The sequence below is a fragment of the Engraulis encrasicolus genome, chromosome 4, assembly GCF_034702125.1.
Source record: "Engraulis encrasicolus isolate BLACKSEA-1 chromosome 4, IST_EnEncr_1.0, whole genome shotgun sequence".
NCBI classification, from domain to species: domain Eukaryota; kingdom Metazoa; phylum Chordata; class Actinopteri; order Clupeiformes; family Engraulidae; genus Engraulis; species Engraulis encrasicolus.
In genome coordinates, this window is record NC_085860.1 from 54,801,352 (window position 1) to 54,825,037 (window position 23,686).

The window sequence follows — 23,686 nt, forward strand, 5'->3', positions numbered from 1 at the left end:
AGAGAATTTAACCCATTGTGTCCTGGAGCGACATATACGCTGCATTCAAGTTCTTGAGATTTAAGGTGTTTCATTAAAGATGTGGGTATGTTTGAGCTGAGTGAACACTATACTAGTGCAAAATGAAGGTTCTACATTTTAAATGCAACTTATTTCATGTTTGTATGTGCTTCGGAGGCTGAGATATTTAGGATTTAGGGAGAGGGCACCCTTACCCAAAAAGGGCTTAGGACAAAATGGGTTAAATAGAGGCTTCAAATCAACTGCGAAGTGGGGGGCCCGTTACCTGTATGGGCCGGGCTGGGTGTCCGGGGGCGTCTGCAGGACGGGGCCCTCGGGGGGCAGGTGGAAGGACAGACGGCTGGAGATGGAGGCGACAGCAGCGAGACGCTGGAGGAGAAGGAAAGCAAAGTAAAGCAGTGCATTCCAATATGCGACCTTGCGTCCTCCACTTGTGCTTGTGGCCTCCTACCAGGAAGTAAAACGTCGTGATGACATCACTGACAACAGAATTATATTTCAATATCTCGCAAAAGCTCAATTGTAATGTGATTTTCTCTCTGCAAACCGGATGGTGAATGAAAAACAGTCCCTCAAAAGTTGTTGTGGCTAGGCTGACAGCTGGGAAACTTAATTGTTTTCTCCACAGAGGCGGGGCATCAGCAAACCGTGAGGCCACAAGCCCAAGTGGAGGATGCAAGATTGCATATTGGAATGCACCCAAGGAATTAACAATCAAACACACATGCGCGTGCCTGTACACACTCGCACACACTTCACCATTCAATACAGACGAATGATTGGCCTTGATTTCGGTGTGAGCGGAGACATCAGTGTAAAGCAAAGTGTGAAAATGTAATGGGAATGAAGACGAGTTTGACATCAGCATCGTAACCGTAACACATATTGGTTTAACCAATTACGCCATTTTTTTTAATCAACCAAGCTGAAAGTCAAAGTGCTACCTTTTCAAGACCTCATCTGTGTGTGTGTGTGGTAAATTGTTAATCATGTTCTTGATGGAGCAAAGATGACCAAATCGATGCAGCGATTGATGTGCATGCGTGTTGCGAGGTGGTCGTCTTTGCTCCGTCAAGAATGTGGGATAACAAAACCAGCTCACCAGCGGGGTAACAACCTTCTCTACTGACTCGCTGAGGGGGGACAGGATGCAGCTCGGGGGAAGCTGGAAGTCTTCATCGTCTTCATCCTCCTCCTCCTCCTCCTCCTTACAGTCCTCTTCCTCCTTTTTCCCCTCTGACTGCATCCCTCCATCCTTCTTTTCTTCCTCTTCAGTCTTCTCAGGTCTCCCCTCTTCCTCCTGCTGTGACTTCTTGTTTTCCTCAACGGTATCCATCACTATCTCCATCATCATCTTCTTCTCCTTCATTGACTCGGTGCTGCTCTCTTCTTTTTTCTTCATGGCTTTATTCTTTTCATTCTCCTCGTCTTCTTCTTTAGTTGTTGTCGTTTTATCAGTGTTGTTTTTCACAGGGCGGCTGATGGGCATCAACTCCTCTTCTTTCTTCTCCATCTGTTCCCTCTCTCCTTTCTCCATGGCGTCACCCAGACCTGCACAATGCCAAAACCAAATAAATAAATGCAAGGTAACCACCGCCCTAAACACATTTTTTTGACCAATATCAATGCAACAAACTTGATATTTCAAGTGTTGAATTGACTCAAATCCCTGGTAAGTTGCAATAGCTACTGTAGTGACTGTAGTACTGTAGTAATGTAATGACTGTTAAAGGTGCACTGTATAATATGTTTAGCAGTTGTCAGCATTTCTGTCTGGAATACATGCTGCCCATTCACAAATACATGAAAATGTGGATTTCCTCCAAGTCTGCAATTTTGAATGATCAGAAATAGACATTTCCAGCTGCAAAACTCAATTTTTCAAAAATTGAATGTCTCGGTGGAAAAAAAAGATTCAGATTAAATTTTTTGAGACATTCAATTCTTGAAAAATTGAGTTGAACATTTGGGCCAGCACCATCACAGTGGAAGTATTTAAGGGTGAAACCCCTAGCTCTAAGCTAAACAACTACCTTCTCCTTGACCATCCTCCTCATTCTCCTCCTGCTCCTCCTCCTCCTCCATTTTGGCGGCCTCCAGGACGTCTTTGAAGATCTCGTCCAGCATGGCGGAGGTGCTCATCTCTGTAGGGGTGCTGGCAATCCCACCTGTCAAAACCACATACAGGCCAACAGTAGTCAACTTGGGGTGGACGTTGGTTCCATTTCCAGGAGTTAAAATAATTAATTTCAGTGCTCAAATTGTATAGGGGATGGAAGAAGGGCTGGGGCGGCGGGGGGATGATTTTGACCATTGTTTTTTTTTTTTAGAGAGGGGATACCATTCCCCCAGCCACCCTACAACTCAAATTAAGTCAGCTTTATTCATTTAAATTATGCTTCTCTCCATCCCAGGCCAGGACATAGACATAGACATACACAGGACTGGCTTTAACAAGAGACATAACACAAACACAATGAACATATTTTAAACAACCGTAAATGTGAAGGGATGAAAAAAAATCCATGTCAGCCTACATGCATCGCAGTAATCGCTATTTTATCTTCAAATATAGATTTTTGTCCCAAATAATTGATCAACACAGACAAAAAGCATCACTTTTACAGACAGATATCGAACGACAGAACCAACCTGGGCTTTCCTTACCATCAACGCTGTCTGACAGGCATCTGGAGTTTTGGCCCACCGTAATGTCCTCTTGGGAGAGGTCAATGGGAGCAAGAGATTGGTTTCCATCAGATGAGGCAAAGGACAGCGAGAGGTCCTGAAAGTACAACAACGTGAACAACAGTTACACAAAGCTAACGAGCCTTTTACACGTGACATCGGACAACTACAATGCAAAGCATCCATTGAATCCAGTAGTGTAGGGGTCAATGGTGTTTTATTAGTAGCACAGGTCAGGGTGGTGCAACGCAGCCTGGTTCTCACCACACGGTGGGTGTCAAGATACAAGATATTTATTTGTCATGTGTATATATATGAAACATATATATACAATGAAAAGCTTCCCTGCTCTGAGAGTCCCAAAAAAGGTTAAAAAAGAAAGTAAAAAAGGCAAGAATAGAAGTAGGAAAAATATATATTTAAAAAGTTGAAAGCTGCATTTAAAAAAAAAAAAGGTGAGAACCAGGCGGTGCAACCACAGCTAATGCCAATATTGTACGGATTAAATATTTTTGTTTTGTTTTTAGTGGATCATCCAAGCAGCATGTTTATTGCAGTACATTATAATTACCAATTGCTAATTAATTTATGGGTATTATTAGCTGTGGTTATATCACCTGACATCTGAGGTCAAAGAAACGTCATCGACCCAGAGACACATACAGCTCCAGGCCTTTTTATTAGAATAGCATGAAAAAGTTGATTTATTTCCATAATTCCATCAATAATGTTAAACTGTCATGGATTGTAGATTCATGGCCCAGTTTTTTAACTATTCCAATCATTATTTTTTTTCTTTTTATATACGTTGGCCTTCCAGCTCAAAAAACCCATGAATTGAGGAATTCGCATTATTAGAATATTGTTATAAAATCACATTTTTCTTCATCAAAATTCGGGTCACATTAAATCAGTTGAAATTTGGTACTTTCTACATAACATGCAATGGTCAATACTTGGTTAGGACATTCTCTGTCTTCATAATGGCCATGATGCGTTTAACATTGAAGTCAATGGCAAAAACAGTGCATGGGAGTTATGGAAGCCCAGATATCCTTAATGCTTTGCTGTCAGCTGTTCTTGTTTGTTGACCTGGTGCCCCACACTTCACTCTTCAATATACCCTGTAGAGTTTAATTCTAAATCACCAGAAATGAAACCCCATTGAAAATGAATGGGGTTTTATTTCTGGCGAGTTAGAATTAAACTGGTGAGTTAACACCAAAACGTGGCATGGAAATCTACAGGATATATTGAAGAGTGAAGTGTGGGGCACCAGGTCAACAAACAAGAACAGCTGACAGCAAAGCATCTAGGATATCTGGGCTTCCATAACTCCCATGCACTGTTTTTGCCATTGACTTCAATGTTAAACGCATCATGGCCATTATGAAGACAGAGAATGTCCTAACCAAGTATTGACCATTGCATGTTATGTAGAAAGTACCAAATTTCAACTGCTTTAATGTGACCCGAATTTTGATGAAGAAAAATGTGATTTTATAACAATATTCTAATAATGCGAATTCCCCAATTCATGGGTTTTTTGAGCTGGAAGGCCAACGTATATAAAAAGAAAAAAAAATGATGATTGGAATAGTTAAAAAACTGGGCCATGAATCTACAATCCATGACAGTTTAACATTATTGATGGAATTATGGAAATAAATCAACTTTTTCATGCTATTCTAATAAAAAGGCCTGGAGCTGTACATGCCACTCTTCAGCCTGAAAACGGCAGTCGCTTACACTAGTTTCACTTCACTTCAATTCAATTCATTTGTACAGCGTTTAGCTCTGAAGTATACTATAGCTATGTGTTAAGCTCTGAAGTATATACGAGAGATAAGCCTGCTTTATTCAACGACTGCTTCACTTTGCAACATTGGACGCTCAACTTTGCATTGAGTGACACAAAACTCTCCGATCAATATCAGGAGGGATTTTGCCTCCTGGATTTCTGCCTGAGTATTAAAATAATTTATTTATATTACCTACCTTATTGGAGATGTATACCTGTTAAAAAGACGCTACACAGAAGTGCACACACCCCCTGATGAATATGTACGCATCACCCCCCAAGGTGCAAGCTCATGAGCTGATACTACATGTGTACTGCAGGTGTGTAGAACCATAGACCTCTTTGTGTCCTTCCCACAGTGACACCCCCGTGAACCAAACACCAAACACAGCAAACTTAGTGTGTCCAAACCTTGGATGTATAATATCCCTGTGCATGTTCCAGCTAGTATGTTCACTTGTTCAAAACATAAGGCATAATTTAATAAAAGCTACTACATCTGATTTACCTTTTGCCTTTTATCTTATGATTTGACTGACAGCTACATTTTCTCAAGAGCATTTCAGCCATGGAGGAAGGTGTAGGAAGACCATGATCAATTAGGTGCACTGGTACTAGTGGTGTCAACAATGATCGATTCGGCGATGCAATCCAATGCGGGGCATGGACGATCCAGAATCGATCCGGCAAGTTCCAGAATCGATCCGGCAATTTTTTTAAGTTTCAATTACTTCCATGGATATTTCGGGAGCAAATGAATGTTAAATAAAAGCACTTCAAAACATTGCAAGACTGATACAGACTGATACAGAAAACAGCCAATAAATTGTTGCTTAGTATCTGACTACGTGTATTGCCTCATCACGAATGGTTAAACATTTGTTTTGTTTTCAGTACAAATGTAATGCATTGCAATGCATTGTAGAATTGAATCGGATCGGATCGCATACAATCAAATCGCAACCTCCCGAATCATGATCGAATGGTGAGGGCAGTGCCAATCTACACCACTAACTTGTACCATACTCTCAATGACTTGTACACTATGTACTGAACAAGTGAACATGCCTTCCGGTGGGCCAGCTTACATGCTGTTGCTGCTGGGGGGGCCAGGGGATTTTGCTGCGTCTGGGCTGATGCCTCGCCTTTAAAAAGGAGACATTGTGCAAACATCACCTTTTCCATGTTTTTAAATGTATTTGTCCTTGGGGTCTCTACAGACCATTGACCAGACACTTCAAACAACAAAAAAATCCTTTCATTTGCTGCAAGTCAGTTGAAAGATATTCTTGTCTGACTCAAGAACACTGACTGAAAACCTCTATGTGTACTATCATATCAGCTAGGGGTGTAAATAACATCGAAATGTATCGATGCATCGAAGTGTCGGCCGGCGATTTAATCGAATCGTATCATGGGGCATTCTTCAGTATCGAAAAGAATCGATTGCTGGGCCCTGCAATGCCCTAGCTCCATAACACCATAGTAGTGGAAAAGTTATTAGAAAAAAATCTAATCGAATCGTATCCTGGGGAATATTTGAGTATCGAAAATAATCGAATCTCTGCTTTATGAAATCAATACCGTATCGTATCGTCATGAAGGCTGTGATTTACACCCCTAATATCAGCTCTGCTAGCATCAACTGTGTTGAACTAAGTAACTATACTGTACAAACGGATCCGTTCCAGTGTCAAAACGATTGCAGTTAGTTGGACCAATAAGAGTCGAGGATAATTGATAGCTTGTAACTAGAGGTAGCATCATAAGACTTGGCTGGAGGTACAGGAGAAATAAAAGGTAAAACTCAATTAACTGAAGGAGAGCTGTTAAAGGAGCATATTTCCAGAAATGGTACAGCATTGTTTTACGGTGATTAATCAACTTTAAAAAAAAAAAAAAAAAAAAGTTATACAGTTTCCTTAATAAGCAAGTAAGCAAACACACAATAAAGAGCGGGTGTGTGGTGCGGGGGTCTGACCTTGGTTGCCGCAGGCGCCGTTTTCCAGCCCTTCTGCCAGGCGTTGGCAGCCACCGGCTGGATGCTGTGGAGGACACTCAGCTCCTCCTGCCTCTGCTGCAGGGACCACAAACACACACACACACACACACACACACACACACACACACACACACGTGTGACGGAGGTCATCTTGAACCTGTTCACCCCCCTCGGGGATCGAACCTGCATCCTCGTCAACTACAACGGTCCGGCAGTACGATACCGCTGGGCCAAGAGACTAGTCTCTCGGCTCAACGGCACGACACTGTATGAGGCTATCGGAGGGAGGTTTACCAACGTTCCACGCCAACTCTGTGCTAGTTAGCCTCCGTTACACACACACACACACACACACACGGTCAATGACATAGGCAGGGCTCTGATGTCAGGTAGTACATTTAGCTGGGTCTCTTAGCGTCCAAAAAGGGCCTAATCGTTACGCGCTGGATAGAAGCACCAAAATCGGTGTAGACCTTCCTTAGGGTGTTCTCCATCATTTCAGAAGGGGTGCCCCAAACTTCAATGTCATTAAGGTCATTTTTGTGGGGTAAATCCAAGATGGCTGCCCAAAACCGGCCAATAGTAGTAAAATGCTGTACTGCCAGGACATAATGGTGTTATGGGCCAATCCACCTATTTGTGTGTGATGTATACAAACTGAACTTTGAAAATATGTGCAAAACTTACCATAAAAACAATGTTATACATGTCTTATTTAGATTCAAAAACAGGAAAATCATAAAAACCATGGTCAGAATGAGATCACTCTACAATTGAGAGCTCATTTCTGGGCATTTAGCTATTGAACCAACATTCATTAAGAGTTTTAAACATTTGCAGTGGGTCATATCTATAACATCCAAAAAGAAAATTGTGGTTAGAAAATTTAGGGGAGAAGAGATAAACCCTTGAACTGGGCCACACATAACTGTCCCAATGTTAGCATGCTAGCATTAGCAGGTTCAGACACTCAGTCTTCTCTTCAGATAAAGATGGCAAACAATAATTTTAATCCCACTTACACATGCGCGAACACACACAAACTACTACTACTTCCTTAGGACCCCCTCAATGATTTAACCCTAGGAGTCCAACTGAAATATATTCATATCAATCAAGTCAATAATACATGTACATATCAAGTGTCAGTGACAGCTGTCAAATGACAAATGTATGCTGATTAATGTTCAGATATGTATATCGCAGTCCTAAGTGTACAATGGAGTGATAAGGGCATTTATGCTTAGGAAATTATGAATAATCAATATGCAATACACCATACATACAGTATATTGACAGATACTATTAGTTCTAAAAGAGCAAAATGGTAACATGTCTTCTACTTTTGGCTTTTATCTAGATAACATGTTGACTACCTAACCACTTAATTTATTGATTGCTCATTATTTCTTATTTGTGGGTGTGGTCCTTTGTTTAAAAATTGTCTGCCTGTCTTCCCTCTCACACACACTCAAAAAGTCTTACAAAAACTTAAAACAACAGCATGTGGAAATCCCACTGGCATTGGAGGGCTAACGTCTATAAGACTATACTGTACTCTACTGTATTGCACTGTACTGTACTCTACTATACTGTACTGTACTGTACTGTACTGTACTGTACTGTACTGTACTGTACTGTAATGTGATATACCGTACTGTACTCTACTGCACCGTGCAGTATGCTACTGTACTGTACTGTACTAGACTGCACCGTACTGTATGCTACTGTACTGTACTTAACTAGACTCCACCGTACTTTATGCTACTGTACTGTACTGTACTTTACTTTACTGTACTGCACCGTACTGTATGCTACTGTACTGTACTGTACTGTACTGTACTATACTGCACCGTACTGTATGCTACTGTACTGTACTGCACCGTACTGTATGCTACTGTACTGTACTCATTGAGAGTAAATAGAATGGAGGCCAAAATTCTATTTCATTGTTGAAGCCAAGTTGGAGCCAAGGTTGGACCCAAAAAGACCAAAAAATGGCCAAATCCCATTCATTCCTATGAGAGACATAAAACCCTGTATCTCCCTTAAATGCCACTCCAGGGGGATCATTTTTCGCTCAACTAGTAGGTCCCCTTGCTCTCCAACTTACCAGGGTGGTGATTTTTTGTGGTGATGTTTTATTTTAGAGAGATATTAAAAGTTAAATTGACCAATGAGCATCAGAACATGGTTTGATTGACCGTTAGAAGTCTTGTTGTTGTCCAATCAGCACCTGCGTTTGGCGTTGCTAAGGTGGAATGTAAGTTGGAATGTTCCCAAATCTGGCTTCAAAGCGTTGAATGGCAAATAGCGTTGATTTGGCGTCCATTCTATTTACTGTCAATGACTGTACTATACTCTACTGTATTTTATTATACTGCACCATTCTGTATGCTACTGTACTTAACTGTACTGCACTCCACTGCACTGCACTGTACTGTACAGTACAACTACAGAACTGAAACATGTAGAGCGGTGGTGCTCAAACTGTGGTACGCGTACCACTGGTGGTACTTGAGACATCTCTGGTGGTACTTGGAATGCCATTATGAACCTCTCCTGTACTGACTGGCAAAAGTGAATATGGAAGGCCTTTACTGCGATATTCTAATGTTGGTTGTCAAGGTGGTACTCTGAGAGCTCAATATTTTCTCAGGGGGTACTTCACACAAAAGGTTTGAGAACCACTGATGTAGAGAATTCTGAGGACATGTACAATATTATGCAAAAAGATGTAGTGGGAATGAGTTATGTTACTGTTGTTACCACTCAAAATCTTGAAGGTTAAAAAAAGTCTTGTGGCATTTTGTTTGGGGGGGCGGGGTATGATCGACTATTCTTCCGCCCAGACTATTTATGTGCCTTGCATATCAAGAAAATGAGTCCAGGTAATGATTTACTTTCATAGTATATACCATATGAGAAGTGTTGTTCTATATAGATATTTCTCCTATGGGTAAGGGTGGCAAAAGACCTACAGTACATGTTGTCCATCAGCTGTCAGTTTTGATAGCAGTTTAAGTACTCAATGATTACTGAGCTAACTAGTACAACTTTTGACACAAGTACTAGGTGAGGACTTGTCTGCAAATAAACATTTTTTTTTATCTCTGTCTTCTTACTCAACATACACTAAGAAATCATTCCCATTTAATTTGAACTGAAGCTATACTGTGGCCTACATGTAGGCCTATATTGAGTAATCTGTAATGCCATTCTAAAGATGACTGAACTCTCTCAAGTGCTCTCACAATATGCACTTGTAAAAATATAGAATTAGGTGATCTTATGGGGTTCTTCATACATATGGAAAGGTCCTGTCCTTTACCCTCTCTCATACAAATAAAATATGTATATCTGTTATGGAAATTAGAGGATGGAGAACCTGCTACCTAGGGCATCTTGCACTGACACTATCCCATTCAAATCGAGCATTAGAAGCAGTCTATTCTCACCATAGTTTTAGTGTTGGCAATGCTCATTTTAATTCAGACCAAGAATCTTCTCAAATCGTTCACAATGTTACATGCTGTCAAGCACGTAAGCACAGACTCACCCATACTTTCACACTATGTACATTTTGTAGTTTTATCAATCTGGTCTAGCAGGATACCCTGGCTTCATCTCTTCTGAGGACTATATTAACATTGTCAGCTAAGTATAATGTCATGTAATAACAATGTAATGCGTTACCAACATGACATATTGTATATGACATGGTAGACATTTTTTTTTCAAGGGGCACCCCTTCTAGGATGTCTTCAAATCAGTCAAGGAACACGTGTACCGAATTATATGCTTCTATCCAGCGCGTAACGATTTCTCGGCTTAGAGCCCCTACTAATTGGGAATAAATCAAGACGCTTTTTTTTTTTTTATGTAAACAAACTCCTGCCCCCATTACAATGACCAGGGAAGCCGAGAGGGGGGGGGGGGGCAAAGGGGACAGTTGTCCCGGGCCTAGGGAGAAAGGGGGCCCAGAATTGTGTCCTCATTGCATTATATGTATTGGGTCTGGGGTCCTTTTAGTTGATTTTGTCCCGGGCCTGGCCAAAGCTGTCAGCGGTCCTGACAATGACCAGGATCTCGGAAAAAGGCTGAAGAAAAAAATAATAATCTCAGGTACTGACAAGTCCAGGGTAGTGTGAGCATTACATCTGCATGTTGAAATTGGCTGAACTGGTCCTTAAGGCTAAGCCTCCTTGCCAATGCCATTGTCATCAGTCTGTCAGCGCAAAATAAACAGAGGTGGAATACCTGAAGCACAACCACACCTGTGTGTGTGTGTGTGTGTGTGTGTGTGTGTGTGTGTGTGTGTGTGTGTGTGTGTGTGTGTGTGTGTGTGTGTGTGTGTGTGTGTGTGTGTGTGAGACCTGGCGGATGAGGGCAGCCTGCGATGTGCTGGGTGTTTCTGCCGCCTGCAGCTGTCGGTGAACATTCTGCACCAATCCGGAGGCAGAGCGAGGAGGAGGAGGAGCAGAGCGTGGAGTACAAGGCAGCGTAGCCTTTGCCCCTGCAAACGCAAACGCACACGCACACACACACACACACACACACACACACACACACACACACACACACACACACACACACACACACACACACACACACACACACACGGAAAAGTCAATCCAAACAGTCATGACAGTCTTCTTCGGATTCGGGCCTCTAGCAATAGGTCACAACAGTTTGGATGACGCAAAGGAATGTTGCAGCTCTCTCTTACCTGTCACTTTCTCTGCCAGGGCCTGGATCCGAGAGTGGATGGACGGGAGGGCGGGTGTGTCCGGTTTTGGTGGTGGAAGGCCATTTGCTTTAGGAGACACGGGGATGTTCTCTTTGGCAACCCTTCGCCGTTTGCTGCTGGAATCTGACTCAAGCACAGAACATGACATTAAGGTGCTGCTATTTTGTCATTGTTAGGTGTATCCACGTACATCCATGTTATTGGTTTAATTCATGAAACTGACTCACCACTGTCAGATGCCTCGTCCCTCTGCCTCTTCGCCTGCCATTCCTCTAGACTCTCCATGATTGTTTTTTCTTCAGACAAAAGCAGAATATCTCGTAAAATGCAAATGTCTTACAAAAGGATTCAAAGAATTAGTTTTCATCCGACTTCTGGGGTAGGCCTACTGTAGAGCTAATGCAATTAGCAAAGCAAGTTCTACCTCAAACAAGCCCGTCGTTAGCTGGTAGCCTAGTTATAGTTGACAAGCGAGACAACAGGTGAGTGATAATAGTAGTAAATGTTTTCCATTTGGTTTAATGCCAGGACATACAGTACAGCTAGGTGAACACGTATTAGGGCTAAACACAGGCCCAAATTAGTAGCTTGTGTAATTAATTCCTAATTGTTCAAACGTGCCGAGTTATCGATATCTAGCAAATAGCCTACTATGCTACACCACGTGTTTGTTTCAGAAGTGTAAAAGACAAAATCGCTTAGGAAATGTAGCTGCTGGGATGGCACAAAGGAAACATAAACAAGTTCTCTTACTTCGAAACTCACGTAGATCCGTCTGGAAGGTTTGAATCTCCGCGGTTCTTCGGTGACTTCCTTATGTTTGAGACGTCACCTCCGTGATGGGCGTGATCAAAATATAGACTGAAAAAAGTGAAAGTTACCTGTATGTGACACTGTTGCTCATTCGCGTTTATTTTTCTAGCGGCACAGTAAGTTAATCAAAATGGCTGGTACAATCTATACATTTGCTCAAGGACATTTACTTTCCTGCTGAAGCTTCTTTGTCTATGAACTGAAGCCTACGGACACTCTGGCGTCAAGGTGTTACTTTCAAAAAATAGCCACACGATGTCGCTGTAACACTTTTTGATGTGCCATAGCCTACTTTTTTGGTGGGGTGGGGGGTGCAACTGCAAACCTTCTCTGTGCAGAAGAGGGCGAGTCGTTTCGTTATATTCTCATAGACTTGCAGTGGAACCATAAAGTGGATAGGTTTACAGTAAGCTAGCCTTTTGCGTTACACATCTGTCATATTGTTGGACAAATGGGTAAAGACAATGGACCATTCAGCAAAAATAAAACTGATCTATAAAGTAAAAAACGTAATGACAGAAACACCCCATCATATGCACCAGTATGTCAAAATCAACCACTTTCAGAAAAAGTCCCACACATTCCAGAAACCAACAGGAACCATTTGGCAACAGGTTCAAAGCTGTGCGTCATGACGCGTTGCCAAATCGGCGACCAAACACAACTGGTGAGAATGGCTGGGTGTTTTTCTGTTCAAGTTCTGTGCACATATTGCGATTATAGCAGTCATTTGTCTTATACACGAGCCATACATCCCAAGGATGATGAGATCTTGTGCAGATTCTCACAGTGAAACTTTTCTCCTGCCTCTTTTTTTGTCATGACGCAAATCTCTTCTCCCCTCTCATCCCGAGTCAGTCAGAGGAATGCGCTGTGTGGAATGGAGTGGGGTGAACTCTGATCAAACTCTGGAAAGAAGGTAAGTCGGTTCATGCGTACTAGCAGCATGTTATTATAGCTATTGGGCGACAGTCGTACAAAATTCTTACTGTGAAAACAGGACAAGTTCACTAAACAGGATGGTTCTTTTGGAAAGCGCGTCAGATTTTGCGCGTCTGCCGCCAATCTTCAAGGAGCTAACTCACCAATACACTCTCATCCAGCGTACAGATGAGGCAAAGTAGGCTATTTTTTGGATTTGGCAACATACATTTCCTTTGTATCTGGTACATCGGATCGGTTTGTTTGCTTTTGTTAAAGGCTAAGTTCAGAAGTAACCTAGTTAGGGCAGAGTGCAACGTTGGATTTTGACAGAAAACAAAATATTGGGGAAAAACTGACAAAACAGCACAGGTTGATTTGACTGGATTGAAAGATGTTCTCCTGATAGATATGGCTAAACAAATGTATGCTGGTACATGTCAAAAGTGTGACCCAAGATTTATGTCAGATATGTGAGGTGACATCCGGAGGCTATTCATTCATTATTATCTTTCAGCTCTTTTTTGTATCATTACTATTTGCCCATTTTGGTTTAATGTGAAATCTATGAACTGGTATGAATGGGTGTTTTTTTTGTTTTGTTTTTTGCTCCATTGGTTAGGCTTAAGCATCCAAGGGCACTACCACCAGTGCTCAATTGTTTACCTACCCAGCTGCTTTGCCATCGCCATCATTACTATGGGGGCCAAATCAGAGGTCCATGGGTTAGAGTTAGAGAGTGTTAGAGTGTACTTTATTGCCCTCTTGGGGGGCATTTATCTTAGGCTTCAGTCACTGCATCCCATACAGTACTCTCCTACAAAGAAAATAGCACATACAGTATATACATAACATAAAATACATGAACCATAAACTGTGCGGTGCGCTGTATGGCATGTCTTTGTCATTAAGCATTTTTATGGCACATTGGACAAAGGATTTTTTATAGTTGGTCTGTCTGCAATTTAGTGTCCTGCAACGTCTACCTGAGGGTAGGATGAATTCCTGATGCAGGATTTGCGAGGGCCGTTTGAAATGTGGTTTATCAGAGCTGTGACATAACGTTATAGTCATTGATACACATGCTGTGCATGAGAACAGTATTTTTCCCAGCAGTTTTGTCTGCAACTTGAAGGCACCTTTCCAAGTTGTCCGTTTAAATTCTCCTTCATTCACTTGAGCCTTCCAAAAAGGACTCATGAAGAGTGCAACGTATCGCAAATAGACATCCATGTTTTCAGGAACACTTTGCTGCAGCAGCACCGGTTACTCCATCCATATGATTGTTCCCTCTGGAACCGTGCTGGACAGCAGCCACAAAGCGTTCTGCTAAGTAGGGCTGGGAATCGATCCAAATTTTCTGGATCGATTCGATTCCGATCCAGAAGGTTGCGATTCGATTCGATCCGCGATCCGATTCGATTCAATTCGATATCGATCTTTTGTATTACTGGGTTGTCACTTTAACCCATTTATGCCTAGAATTGTAAGATTGACTATAAAAACCTAAATACCTCAGCCTTTGATGCCCACACATGAACAAAACATGAAAAACATGAAATACCTTGGTATGTGAGAAATAAGTGGGAAACTGTGGAAGAGAGCTACAGGATGTGGTTGAGAAAATAGTGCCTATAATGATCTACAAAAGATCGATCCACAAAGTTGTGAACGGATATTGCCCTTTTCGAACGCGAATCGATATTGGATCGCGATTCGGTCTTTTGAATTCAGCCCTACTGCTAAGCCTCTGCTCCTCCGATCCTCAGACCCTGAGACCCTCAGACCGGCTCAGCTCTGCTCAGCTCAGCTCTGCTCTGCTCTGCTCTCCTCCTCCCTGCATGACTTCAGAGTTGTACAGCTGCCCATGATCCTTCTTCTGGACGTCTGATTGGATGACCCAGAAAGGCTCCGAGAGCAGTGGTGGGGGAGTCTCCCCGGCTCCGGCCCTGGCCCCGGCCTCGGCACAGCTTTGGCTCGGCTCGGCCCGGCTTGTCTCCACTGTGGATTTGAAATCGAGATCATAGATCTCCCAGCATTTCGACCCAACAGGAAGTGGGGGACAGAAAGAATGTGCTCTCCCTTCTCAAGTGTCTCTTTCTGGACACAAACTCAATTCAACTCAGCGAGGACGAGGATAACACTTAGCGCCTTTCTTCACTTTGCACCTTTCTTCACATGATTCCTCATTGAGGTGTTTTTTTTTGTTGTTTTTTTTTTACTCCCACCCTCAAATCCTTTCACCATGCGCTGAACACACACACACTCACACACACACACACACACACACACACACACACACACACACACACACACACACACACACACACACACACACACACACACACATACACACACACACACACAGACACACACACACACACACACACACACACACACACACACACACACACACACACACACACTTGAAATGGTCCCGACTGAATTAGTCCCATTAACAGTCACACATTTTTGGCATCAGTTAGTTATTGCAGGCTCAGAGTGAGTTCATATAAACTGGAATGAGTATGGTCAGTTCAGACCTTGCTGTGCCTCTTCACTGGATATGATGTTGGGCTTATTCCAAGTGCTGGCTTAAAAGTCAACTTTTTATCCTGCTAATATGGAAAATATGCAGTGTCTTTGCATTTTGCCTATGTGTCTAATTTTTTAGGATTATTTTCATCTCAATGTAGAGTAGAGTAAAGTAGAGTAGAATAGAGTAGAGTAGAATAGAGTAGAGTAGAGTAGAGTAGAGTAGAGTAGAATAGAGTAGAGTAGAGTAGAGTAGAGTAGAGTAGAGTAGAATAGAGTAGAGTAGAATAGAGTAGAGTAGAGTAGAGTAGAGTAGAGTAGAGTAGAGTAGAATAGAGTAGAGTAGAGTAGAGTAGAGTAGAATAGAGTAGAGTAGAGTAGAGTAGAGTAGAGTAGAGTAGAATAGAGTAGAGTAGAGTAGAGTAGAGTAGAATAGAGTAGAGTATCATTTAGAGCCAAAATCTGGAAAAGTGTCCAAAGTGTTAAGGTGCCAAAGTCACTATGCATACTGTAGCTCAAGGAAGAGATCCAGGGTCAAGTATCAATGTGGAAATGAAAGCAACACTAAGCCGTGAATGGGAGCTCTACAGCCCCCCAGAGGGCCTCGGGGAGCCCTAAGGGGGTGTTGTGCCGAAAAGCGAGTCCCTGCCAGAACACGAGTGCCCTCATTGAAACCAATGACATTTTTTGAGAGAAAATTCTACTATTTTTTGCAGAATGAATTGCATAATTTATGAACTAAAAATATGCTTATTAAACATTACTCGTCCTCCACTTAATATGAGCTATTTGAATGAAACCGTAACATTTGTTATGACAATTCTTCGATTCTTTTATGGAAATAATACTGAAATTGTATCCAGCTCTTTGTAATACTTCCAGAAGGAATGTAGATGCTTTATTGATAGGCTTTCCATCTTAAATTGTGTCGGATTTGTCTGCAAAAATGGGTAAAAAATATCTGGAAAATTGGTCATTGGTTTCCATTGGTTTCAATGAGGGCACTCGTGTTCTGGCAGGGACTCGCTTTTCGGCACGACAGGGTCATTGAGAAGGATACAGCTGAAAGGGTTTGCGATGCTTAGTTGCCATTGGGGGTTATTAGTCATTTTATTTTTGAATACTAAGAGGGATGTTGACAGGCTTGTGATGAGGTCAAGGGGTCATTGGGAGGCTTATGATGGGGTCAAGGGGGCTTTTATTCAAAGAAGGTTGAGAACCACTGCTCCAAAGGTTGGAAGTTATATTGATACTCAAAGAAACTGCTTCTACAAACATATGACTGCAACCTATGGAGGGTAGGCAAAAGAAATTTAAAAGTGCCTTTCGCTCTGTAACATATCGATTCACCTCACCACTGAAAAGATTTTGGAATTTAGAGTTGGTCTATTTGCCATTTACAGTATTTGAAGTATACACAGTGTGTCTTTAAATGGCAATTTCACTCAGGGACACTAGGACAGGAAGTTCTTAGGGTCTTCCCCATGCATGCAGGCATAATCCTCTTCTGGCTTCCCTAACTCACAGGTGCTATTGAGGCGCATTTCTGGATGACTTATTGGAGCCCAGCGAGGATGCCGTCCTCAAGAGTGATGCATTCTGGGAGACGTTTGTCTACTCTGGCCGTAAAGCACGGCGATCCTCCTCCTCCTCCTGGCTGGAGATCCACTAGCTGTGAGACAGCAGCAGCATAATATAGCGCTGCATGCCTTGGGTCTCACTTCTTCTTCTTCTTCTTCTTTTTCTTCTTCTTCTTCTTCTTCTTCTTCTTCTTCTTCCTCTTCTTCTTCTTCTTCTTCTTCCTCTTCTTCCTCTTCTTCTTCTTCTTCTTCTTCTTCTTCTTCTTCTTCTTCTTCTTCTTCTTCTTCTTCTATGCGCTCTCTCTCTCTCTCTCTCTCTCTCTCTCTCTCCCATCTGTCTGTCTGTCTGTCTGTCTGTCTCTCTCTCTCATTCTCTACTCCTCTCCCCCTCTGGTCTGTCTGTCTGTCTGCCCCCCCCCCTCTCTCTCTCTCTCTCTCTCTGTCTCTGTCTCCCCCTCTCTCCCTCTCTCTCCCTGTCTGTCTCTCTGTCTCTCTGTCTCTGTCTCTGTCTCTGTCTGTCTCTCTCTCTCTCTCTCTCTCTCTGTCTCTGTCTCTGTCTCTGTCTGTCTCTCTCTCTCTCTCTCTCTCTCTGGGAGTGATACGGCCCGGTGAGCCAGACTCCCAGGGGAGCCCATGGGCCAGACCCAGACCCAGACCCAGACCCAGACAGCTCAGCTGTGCCTCAGACAGACGTAGCCGCGGTTCCCTTCCAGGGCCAAGCAGGCAAGCGAAGAAAAAAATCTACATTCACACAGAGAGCTGACAAATAGCTCTTGACAGTCAGTCTTGCGCTGCTGTGCTGTGTTGTGCTGTGTTGTGTTGCTGTGGTGGGGCAGGAAAGTCGACAAGTGGGACTAATGGGGTCAGTTCCCCCGGTACCAATGAGAGAGAGAGAAGCAGGGCCCAATATTGCCTCATCACATTATACTGTATGTATTGGGTCGGGGGTAGCCGGGCTCCGCCCTACTGGTGACGCAACGCCTTCGGCTCAGCTACACACAGTAGGGACAGGAGCTTGCTTAATCCCGCTACAGCGGGATCTCCACCCACTTTGTCTGCAACCAATCAACTGAGCATTTCCCACTGTCCTGGGTAGAGGCGTGTTCAAAGCAGAGACGTTCTATTGGGCTAAGAAATGTTTGATTTAAACTTCTGCACAGCCCTCAACCAGTAGCAAGCCGAGGGAGGCGGGTTAACCTGGCCATGGAAACAAAGTTATTCCTTTATGGAAACGCTAATCGTTATAGTCCTGGTCAGACCAGAATCACGGTACGTGATCTGAAGTCTATGAAAATCAGGCAAGGTCGGGGGGCCCTTTCAGATGATTTTGTCCCGGGGCTGGCCCAAAGCTGTCAGCGGGCCTGCGGAGGAGAGATCATTTAAATTAATTGAAGTTCCAAACTCAAATTAAAACCCATATTGTGCTTTATTAGCATGCCTGTTACGTTATAGTGTCGCAAAAGCATACAAATAACAAAACGAAAGTGTGAATATAGTTACCTTAACCAGTCAGTAACGGAGCTCGCGGGTGAGTTCTACGTCACCACTCTCAACTGTTTGCTGATTGGCGAAACACTGAGAGAACCGAGCTCGAGGCTTTTGCCAGACGATGTGCGGAGCCAAAGTCTTTGGGTGGAGTACAGAGGATGGCGTCGCGAGGCTAAGGTCGGGGGGCCCTTTCAGATGATTTTGTCCCGGGGCTGGCCCAAAGCTGTCAGCGGGCCTGCGGAGGAGAGGTGCCTTCAGGTGCTACTGGTGCTGTCCAACAATCCTGGGTACTCCGGGGACACCGCAGACTGCTCGGCTCTGCTCTGCTTTGCTAAGTCCCGATTTCAACAAGTCAAACTAACACTGAGTAATACTATATGTTGTTATGCCTCTGCCAGTACAATGTCCTGAAAGCAAAGTTTCGTTTTGTAGTGGTACTTTTTACACCTAGTCCAAACTCAATCCAACAACAATCCTGGGTGCTCCAGTCCAGGGCCTCAACCACTTTACCCTCAAAAATGTCGGCCCCCTAAATTGAGATGAACTAAAATGGTATTATTATCATTAATACGATATTTTATTATAGTAGGTGCCCCCTTGGCAAAATATCAGAAATAGATGTCACATCAACACTAAGAGTTTATACACCCTCTATTTTTTAACTCGCACACTTGCACACATGCAAACATTTTATTTTCATATTAGAGAAAGAATATATTGTATGTAGGCGTATAAATTCCTTGTACGCATGAACTTTTAGTGATGCGATATATTGCCCAGGGGTACTTCAGTGCCACCCAAAAGTTTTTTGGGGAACGCAGCCAGAGAAGGTGGCAAAGCAAGTTCAGAATCGCCTCTCGCTCTGCTGCAAGGTGATGAGCCACGATGTGAATCACTCTAAAACTTTCCAGACAATTACACTTTCTCCCTCCCTCCCTCCCTCCATCTCAGAATAAACAAAATTTGTTTGTTTGTTTTGTTTTGTAGGTATCTGGAATGTTTGCGGGTAGATCATCACCATGACTGCGAATAAGAACTATAAAACAGCGTCTCACCAGAGAGGACGGGGGCCAGGAGACATTCCAGAGAGGTGAGTGATGAAGGGGCTTCAAGGTCTGGGAAAGAAAAGAACACGTGGTGATGCATATAGTAACGGTGACAAAATGTGACAGATTTAGTCGTAAAAAGACTCTTGGCAACCAAATACAGGACATGACCTGGATGGATGGAAGCCAGACTTCAAGATCAAAAGTTTGATGTATGTCAGTGGACAAGCTCATGATGGTATGCAGAGGTTGGAAAATAACCTGCCCTCTTTAAAATGTGGAACTGAAAAGAAAGTAACTACTGGAAGATGTGTGTGCATATATATATATTTATTTATATAGCCAGTAATGTGAATGTCCACGTGGCCTTGATTACATTTCCAGTAAACGGTAGAAATGGCCCATCTGGATTTCCACATCAGACCGCTCTCTCACTCCCTCACTCGCTCCCTCTCTCACTCCCTCACTCGCTCACTCTCTCTCTCACTAGCTCACTCACTCGCTCCCTCTCTCACTCACTAGCTCACTCACTCACTCGCTCCCTCTCTCTCACTCCCTCATTCGCTCCCTCTCTCACTCACTTACTCGCTCTCTCTCTCTCTCTCACTCACTCATTCGCTCCCTCTCTCTCTCACTAGCTCCCTCGTTCGCTCCCTCTCTCACTCACTCACTCGCTCCCTCTCTCTCTCTCTCTCACTCACTCACTCACTCCCTCTCTCTCTCACTAGCTCTCTCGCTCGCTCGCTCCCTCGCTCCCTCATTCGCTCTCTCTCTCACTAGCTCACTCTCTAGCTCACTCACTCCCTCCCTCACTCACTCACTCGCTCCCTTTCTCACTCACTCACTCACTCACTCCCTCTCTCACTCACTAGCTCCCTCACTCCCTCTCTCTCTTTCTCTCTCACTCGCTCACTCACTAGCTCGCTCACTCGCTCACTCTCTCACTCACTCACTCACTCGTTCCCTCACTCGCTCCCTCTCTCACTCGTTCACTCACTCACTCACTCACTCATTTGCTCCCTCACTCACTGACTAGCTCTCTCACTCGCTCCCTCTCTCACTCTCTAGCTCACTCACTCACTCACTCCCTCTCTCACTCACTCACTCGCTCCCTCTCTCGCTCACTTTCTAGCTCACTCACTCACTCACTCGTTCCCTCACTCACTCGCTCCTTCTCTCGCTCCCTCACTCGCTCGCTCACTCGGTGGGCGATCTTATATGAAACTAACCCCGGATGAGCTACTCTGTCCTTTTTTGAGCAGGAACGAAGCGAATACTCGCTGGCCGGCCTGCCCTAAAAAACGCTGTCTCTGCCAAACCTAATATTGCACAACTGACAAAGCGTCCGGCTGGTCTAGTCCGCCAGCCAGCCAGCCAGCTGCAGTGCAGTGTGGGACTACAGGCTCTGTTAACCTACTTTGGATTTCATTGCTGTTTGCATCCTCAGAAGCCTAGTACAGGATGTATGTTGTGGTCCACAGACACAAAAACAAGTCAAAGCCAAAAACACATGCTTTCTGTCATAAATAAATTGTCAAATGAAATGATTTGTTATGATTTGTCTTTTTCAAAAACAAAATATCATGCTGTTGCTGTTCTTTGCAAGTAGGCCTATGCTTTTTTTCTTTTGCTTTGTGATTTCTGGCAAGTGGTAGTGCATGACTGCAAAAGGTGCAAACATGCCATCAATCATGGCAATCATGACTCACATACTCATACAGTGCGTGTGTGCGTGTGTGCTACACAGTCTCACCCCAAGTAGTCAATTTTTGACTACTCAATTTTTGACACCCCAAGACTGCAATTTTTGACGTCTTGGGTATTCCTTCCACGTCACATTTTGACTATGTCCTCAAAGGCGCCCCCTTGTGGCAGCATAACGTCATTGAGGTTAGGTTTAGGAATAGGTTTAGGGTTAGGCCACATAGTCAAAATGTGACGTGGAAGGAATACCCAAGACGTCAAAAATTGCCGTCTGGTCCAACGTAGTCAGAAATTGACTACTTGGGGTGAGACTGCGTTGGTGTGTGCGTGTGTGCGTGTGTGCGTGCCTGCGTGGGTGCGTGGGTGCGTGGGTACGTGCGTCTGTTCTTCAGCAACTCTATAAATTTAATTTCTATTTCATTTTGGCATGTTCTTTGCAGGTGCCAGTCTGTGTCTCCGCCCCCGACCCTCCCCGCCGTCCGGCGTTCCCCGCACCCCTTCAGCGACAGCGAGGAGTCCATCCCTACTCGGCCACGCCCAACAACTCGCACAACCCACCAATCACAGGCCCTCCTGCGCCCCCACAACAGCAACAGCTCCGCCCTCTCCACAGAATGCCCCTCCCTCAAGCTGCTGAGGAGCCGCGGCATTGGTCGGCTGGACCCCCAGCTGTCCGTCTTCAAGCCCGCCGCGCTCGCCCCCGGTCGGGGGAGGGGCCAGAAGGAGAACCGCCTGGAGGGGGTGGTGTCACACGGCGGCGTCACTCCTCCTCCCCCGCCTCCTCAAAACGCCTCCCAACAAGGCTCACTACCGCACAAGACACAAGGTGACCGTGACACCCTCTCGTGCACCAACCCCCCTCACCAGAGGCTGTCTGTTAGCAGGGCATCCACCCCAACCCAGCAGCAGCAGCAGCAGCCGTCCTCCCCCACGCAACCACCCGGCCCTGACACCCCCCCAACAACCCAACCAGGACATCCGGGGCATCATCCGGGGCAGCATCCGGGGCGGCGTCTGCCCAGGAGGGAGTACTGCCGGGTGGAGCTCCCGCGGATGAGCCTGTACGTGGAGCGCCGGGCCATCGCGGGGGAGCACGTGGCCGGGGGCAGCGAGGGCTGCCCCAGCCTGCTCTCCTCCCCCTGCAGCGAGAAGGCCTTCGACTTCCAGGACCTGCGCAAGCTGAGCCGCGCCTTCTCCGAGTGCTCCTACCCAGGCACGGAGGACGAGGATGGGGGTGTGGGTGGGGTTGGTGGCGGACGTGTTGGTGGTGGAGGTGGTGGTGGAGTTGGTGGAGCCGCCCTGGAGTTTCGGAGGGGAATGGCAGGACGCCTGGAGAGGAAACCCAGCCGGCGCGAGGCCCAGGCGCTGCTGCTGCGCTCCCTGTCCGGCCACAGGGGGCGCTCCTCCGTGCTCAGCCGCGTGCAGGAGATCGAGCAGACGCTGAGGGACCGGCCCGAGCAGGCGCCCCAGTACCCCAGCAGCTGCTTCGGGCCCGGGGGGTCCATCCCCAACCCCCCCACGTCCACGTCCAGCCGGTCGGCCTGGGCCGCCGCCGAGCGGAGGCAGCAGCAGAGAAGCACCTGCACAAGCCCCGTAGACTTCCAACCGGGAGGTCACATGAGCAGTAGAGTGGGCAGCCCTGTTCCTGTGAGAAGCCCTGGGCCCTCCCAACACTACCAGCACCACCACCAGCAGCAACAACAACAACAACAACAACAACAACAGCACCCACCCAGAGGCATGCCTGTCAACCCCCTGCCCAAACCCAGGCGGACCTTCGAGTACGAGCTTAACTACCCCCATGAGCGGCCCATGTCGCCAGGCAATGGCTGCCCTCCCCAGAGACCCGCGTCTCCTCCTCCCCTCTTCTCCTCCCCCTCCCCCTCCCCCTCTCCTTCCCCGTCCCCCACCGCCCCGCGGCAGCACATCAGAACCGGCAGCGGGTTCTGCAGGACCGTTCTCAACAGGTGAGGACGGGTCTCAACAGATCACGCCCCAGTGGTGTAGTAGTCGTCTACGTCGAACGCAGGTTCTTCACACTTCAAAATTCAGTAGGGGGGCGCTGTGGCGCAGCGCGCTAAGTTGGGCTTTCATGGCCACCCCATGGGGACCCCAGTTCAAGCCCAGACAGGGTCATTTCCTAATCCTCCCCCATGTCTCTCTCCCACTCATTTCCTGTCACCATCTCAGACTGTCCTATCAATAGAGGCATAAAAAAGCCCCTAAACATATATATTTAAAAAATATATAAAAATTCAGTATAACCACCTAAAATTGATTGATCCATCATTTAGAATAGCACAAATAGTATATACAGTATATCCACCTCAAAAATGC

General features: G+C 45.1%; 2 protein-coding genes across 2 annotated transcripts in view; one reads left to right on the forward strand and one right to left on the reverse strand.

Moving 5' to 3' along the window:
* anln2 (anillin, actin binding protein 2) overlaps positions 1-12,044 on the reverse strand; it is a 31,908-nt gene extending 19,864 nt beyond the window's left edge. Inside the window, exons 1-9 of the mRNA XM_063197736.1 lie at positions 12,016-12,044; positions 11,490-11,558; positions 11,242-11,385; positions 10,889-11,028; positions 6,492-6,587; positions 2,689-2,806; positions 2,055-2,189; positions 1,124-1,572; positions 287-390 (exon numbers count right to left, since the gene is read on the reverse strand). Of these exons, the coding sequence (XP_063053806.1) occupies positions 287-390; positions 1,124-1,572; positions 2,055-2,189; positions 2,689-2,806; positions 6,492-6,587; positions 10,889-11,028; positions 11,242-11,385; positions 11,490-11,547 (1,244 nt within the window). The 5' untranslated portion in view covers positions 11,548-11,558; positions 12,016-12,044. The remainder of the gene's footprint in view (positions 1-286; positions 391-1,123; positions 1,573-2,054; positions 2,190-2,688; positions 2,807-6,491; positions 6,588-10,888; positions 11,029-11,241; positions 11,386-11,489; positions 11,559-12,015) is intronic.
* Positions 12,045-12,716: 672 nt separating this feature from the next.
* LOC134448142 (DENN domain-containing protein 2B-like) overlaps positions 12,717-23,686 on the forward strand; it is a 66,032-nt gene continuing 55,062 nt past the window's right edge. The window contains exons 1-4 of the mRNA XM_063197901.1: positions 12,717-12,994; positions 19,587-19,689; positions 21,790-23,201; positions 23,244-23,316. Of these exons, the coding sequence (XP_063053971.1) occupies positions 19,619-19,689; positions 21,790-23,201; positions 23,244-23,316 (1,556 nt within the window). The 5' untranslated portion in view covers positions 12,717-12,994; positions 19,587-19,618. The remainder of the gene's footprint in view (positions 12,995-19,586; positions 19,690-21,789; positions 23,202-23,243; positions 23,317-23,686) is intronic.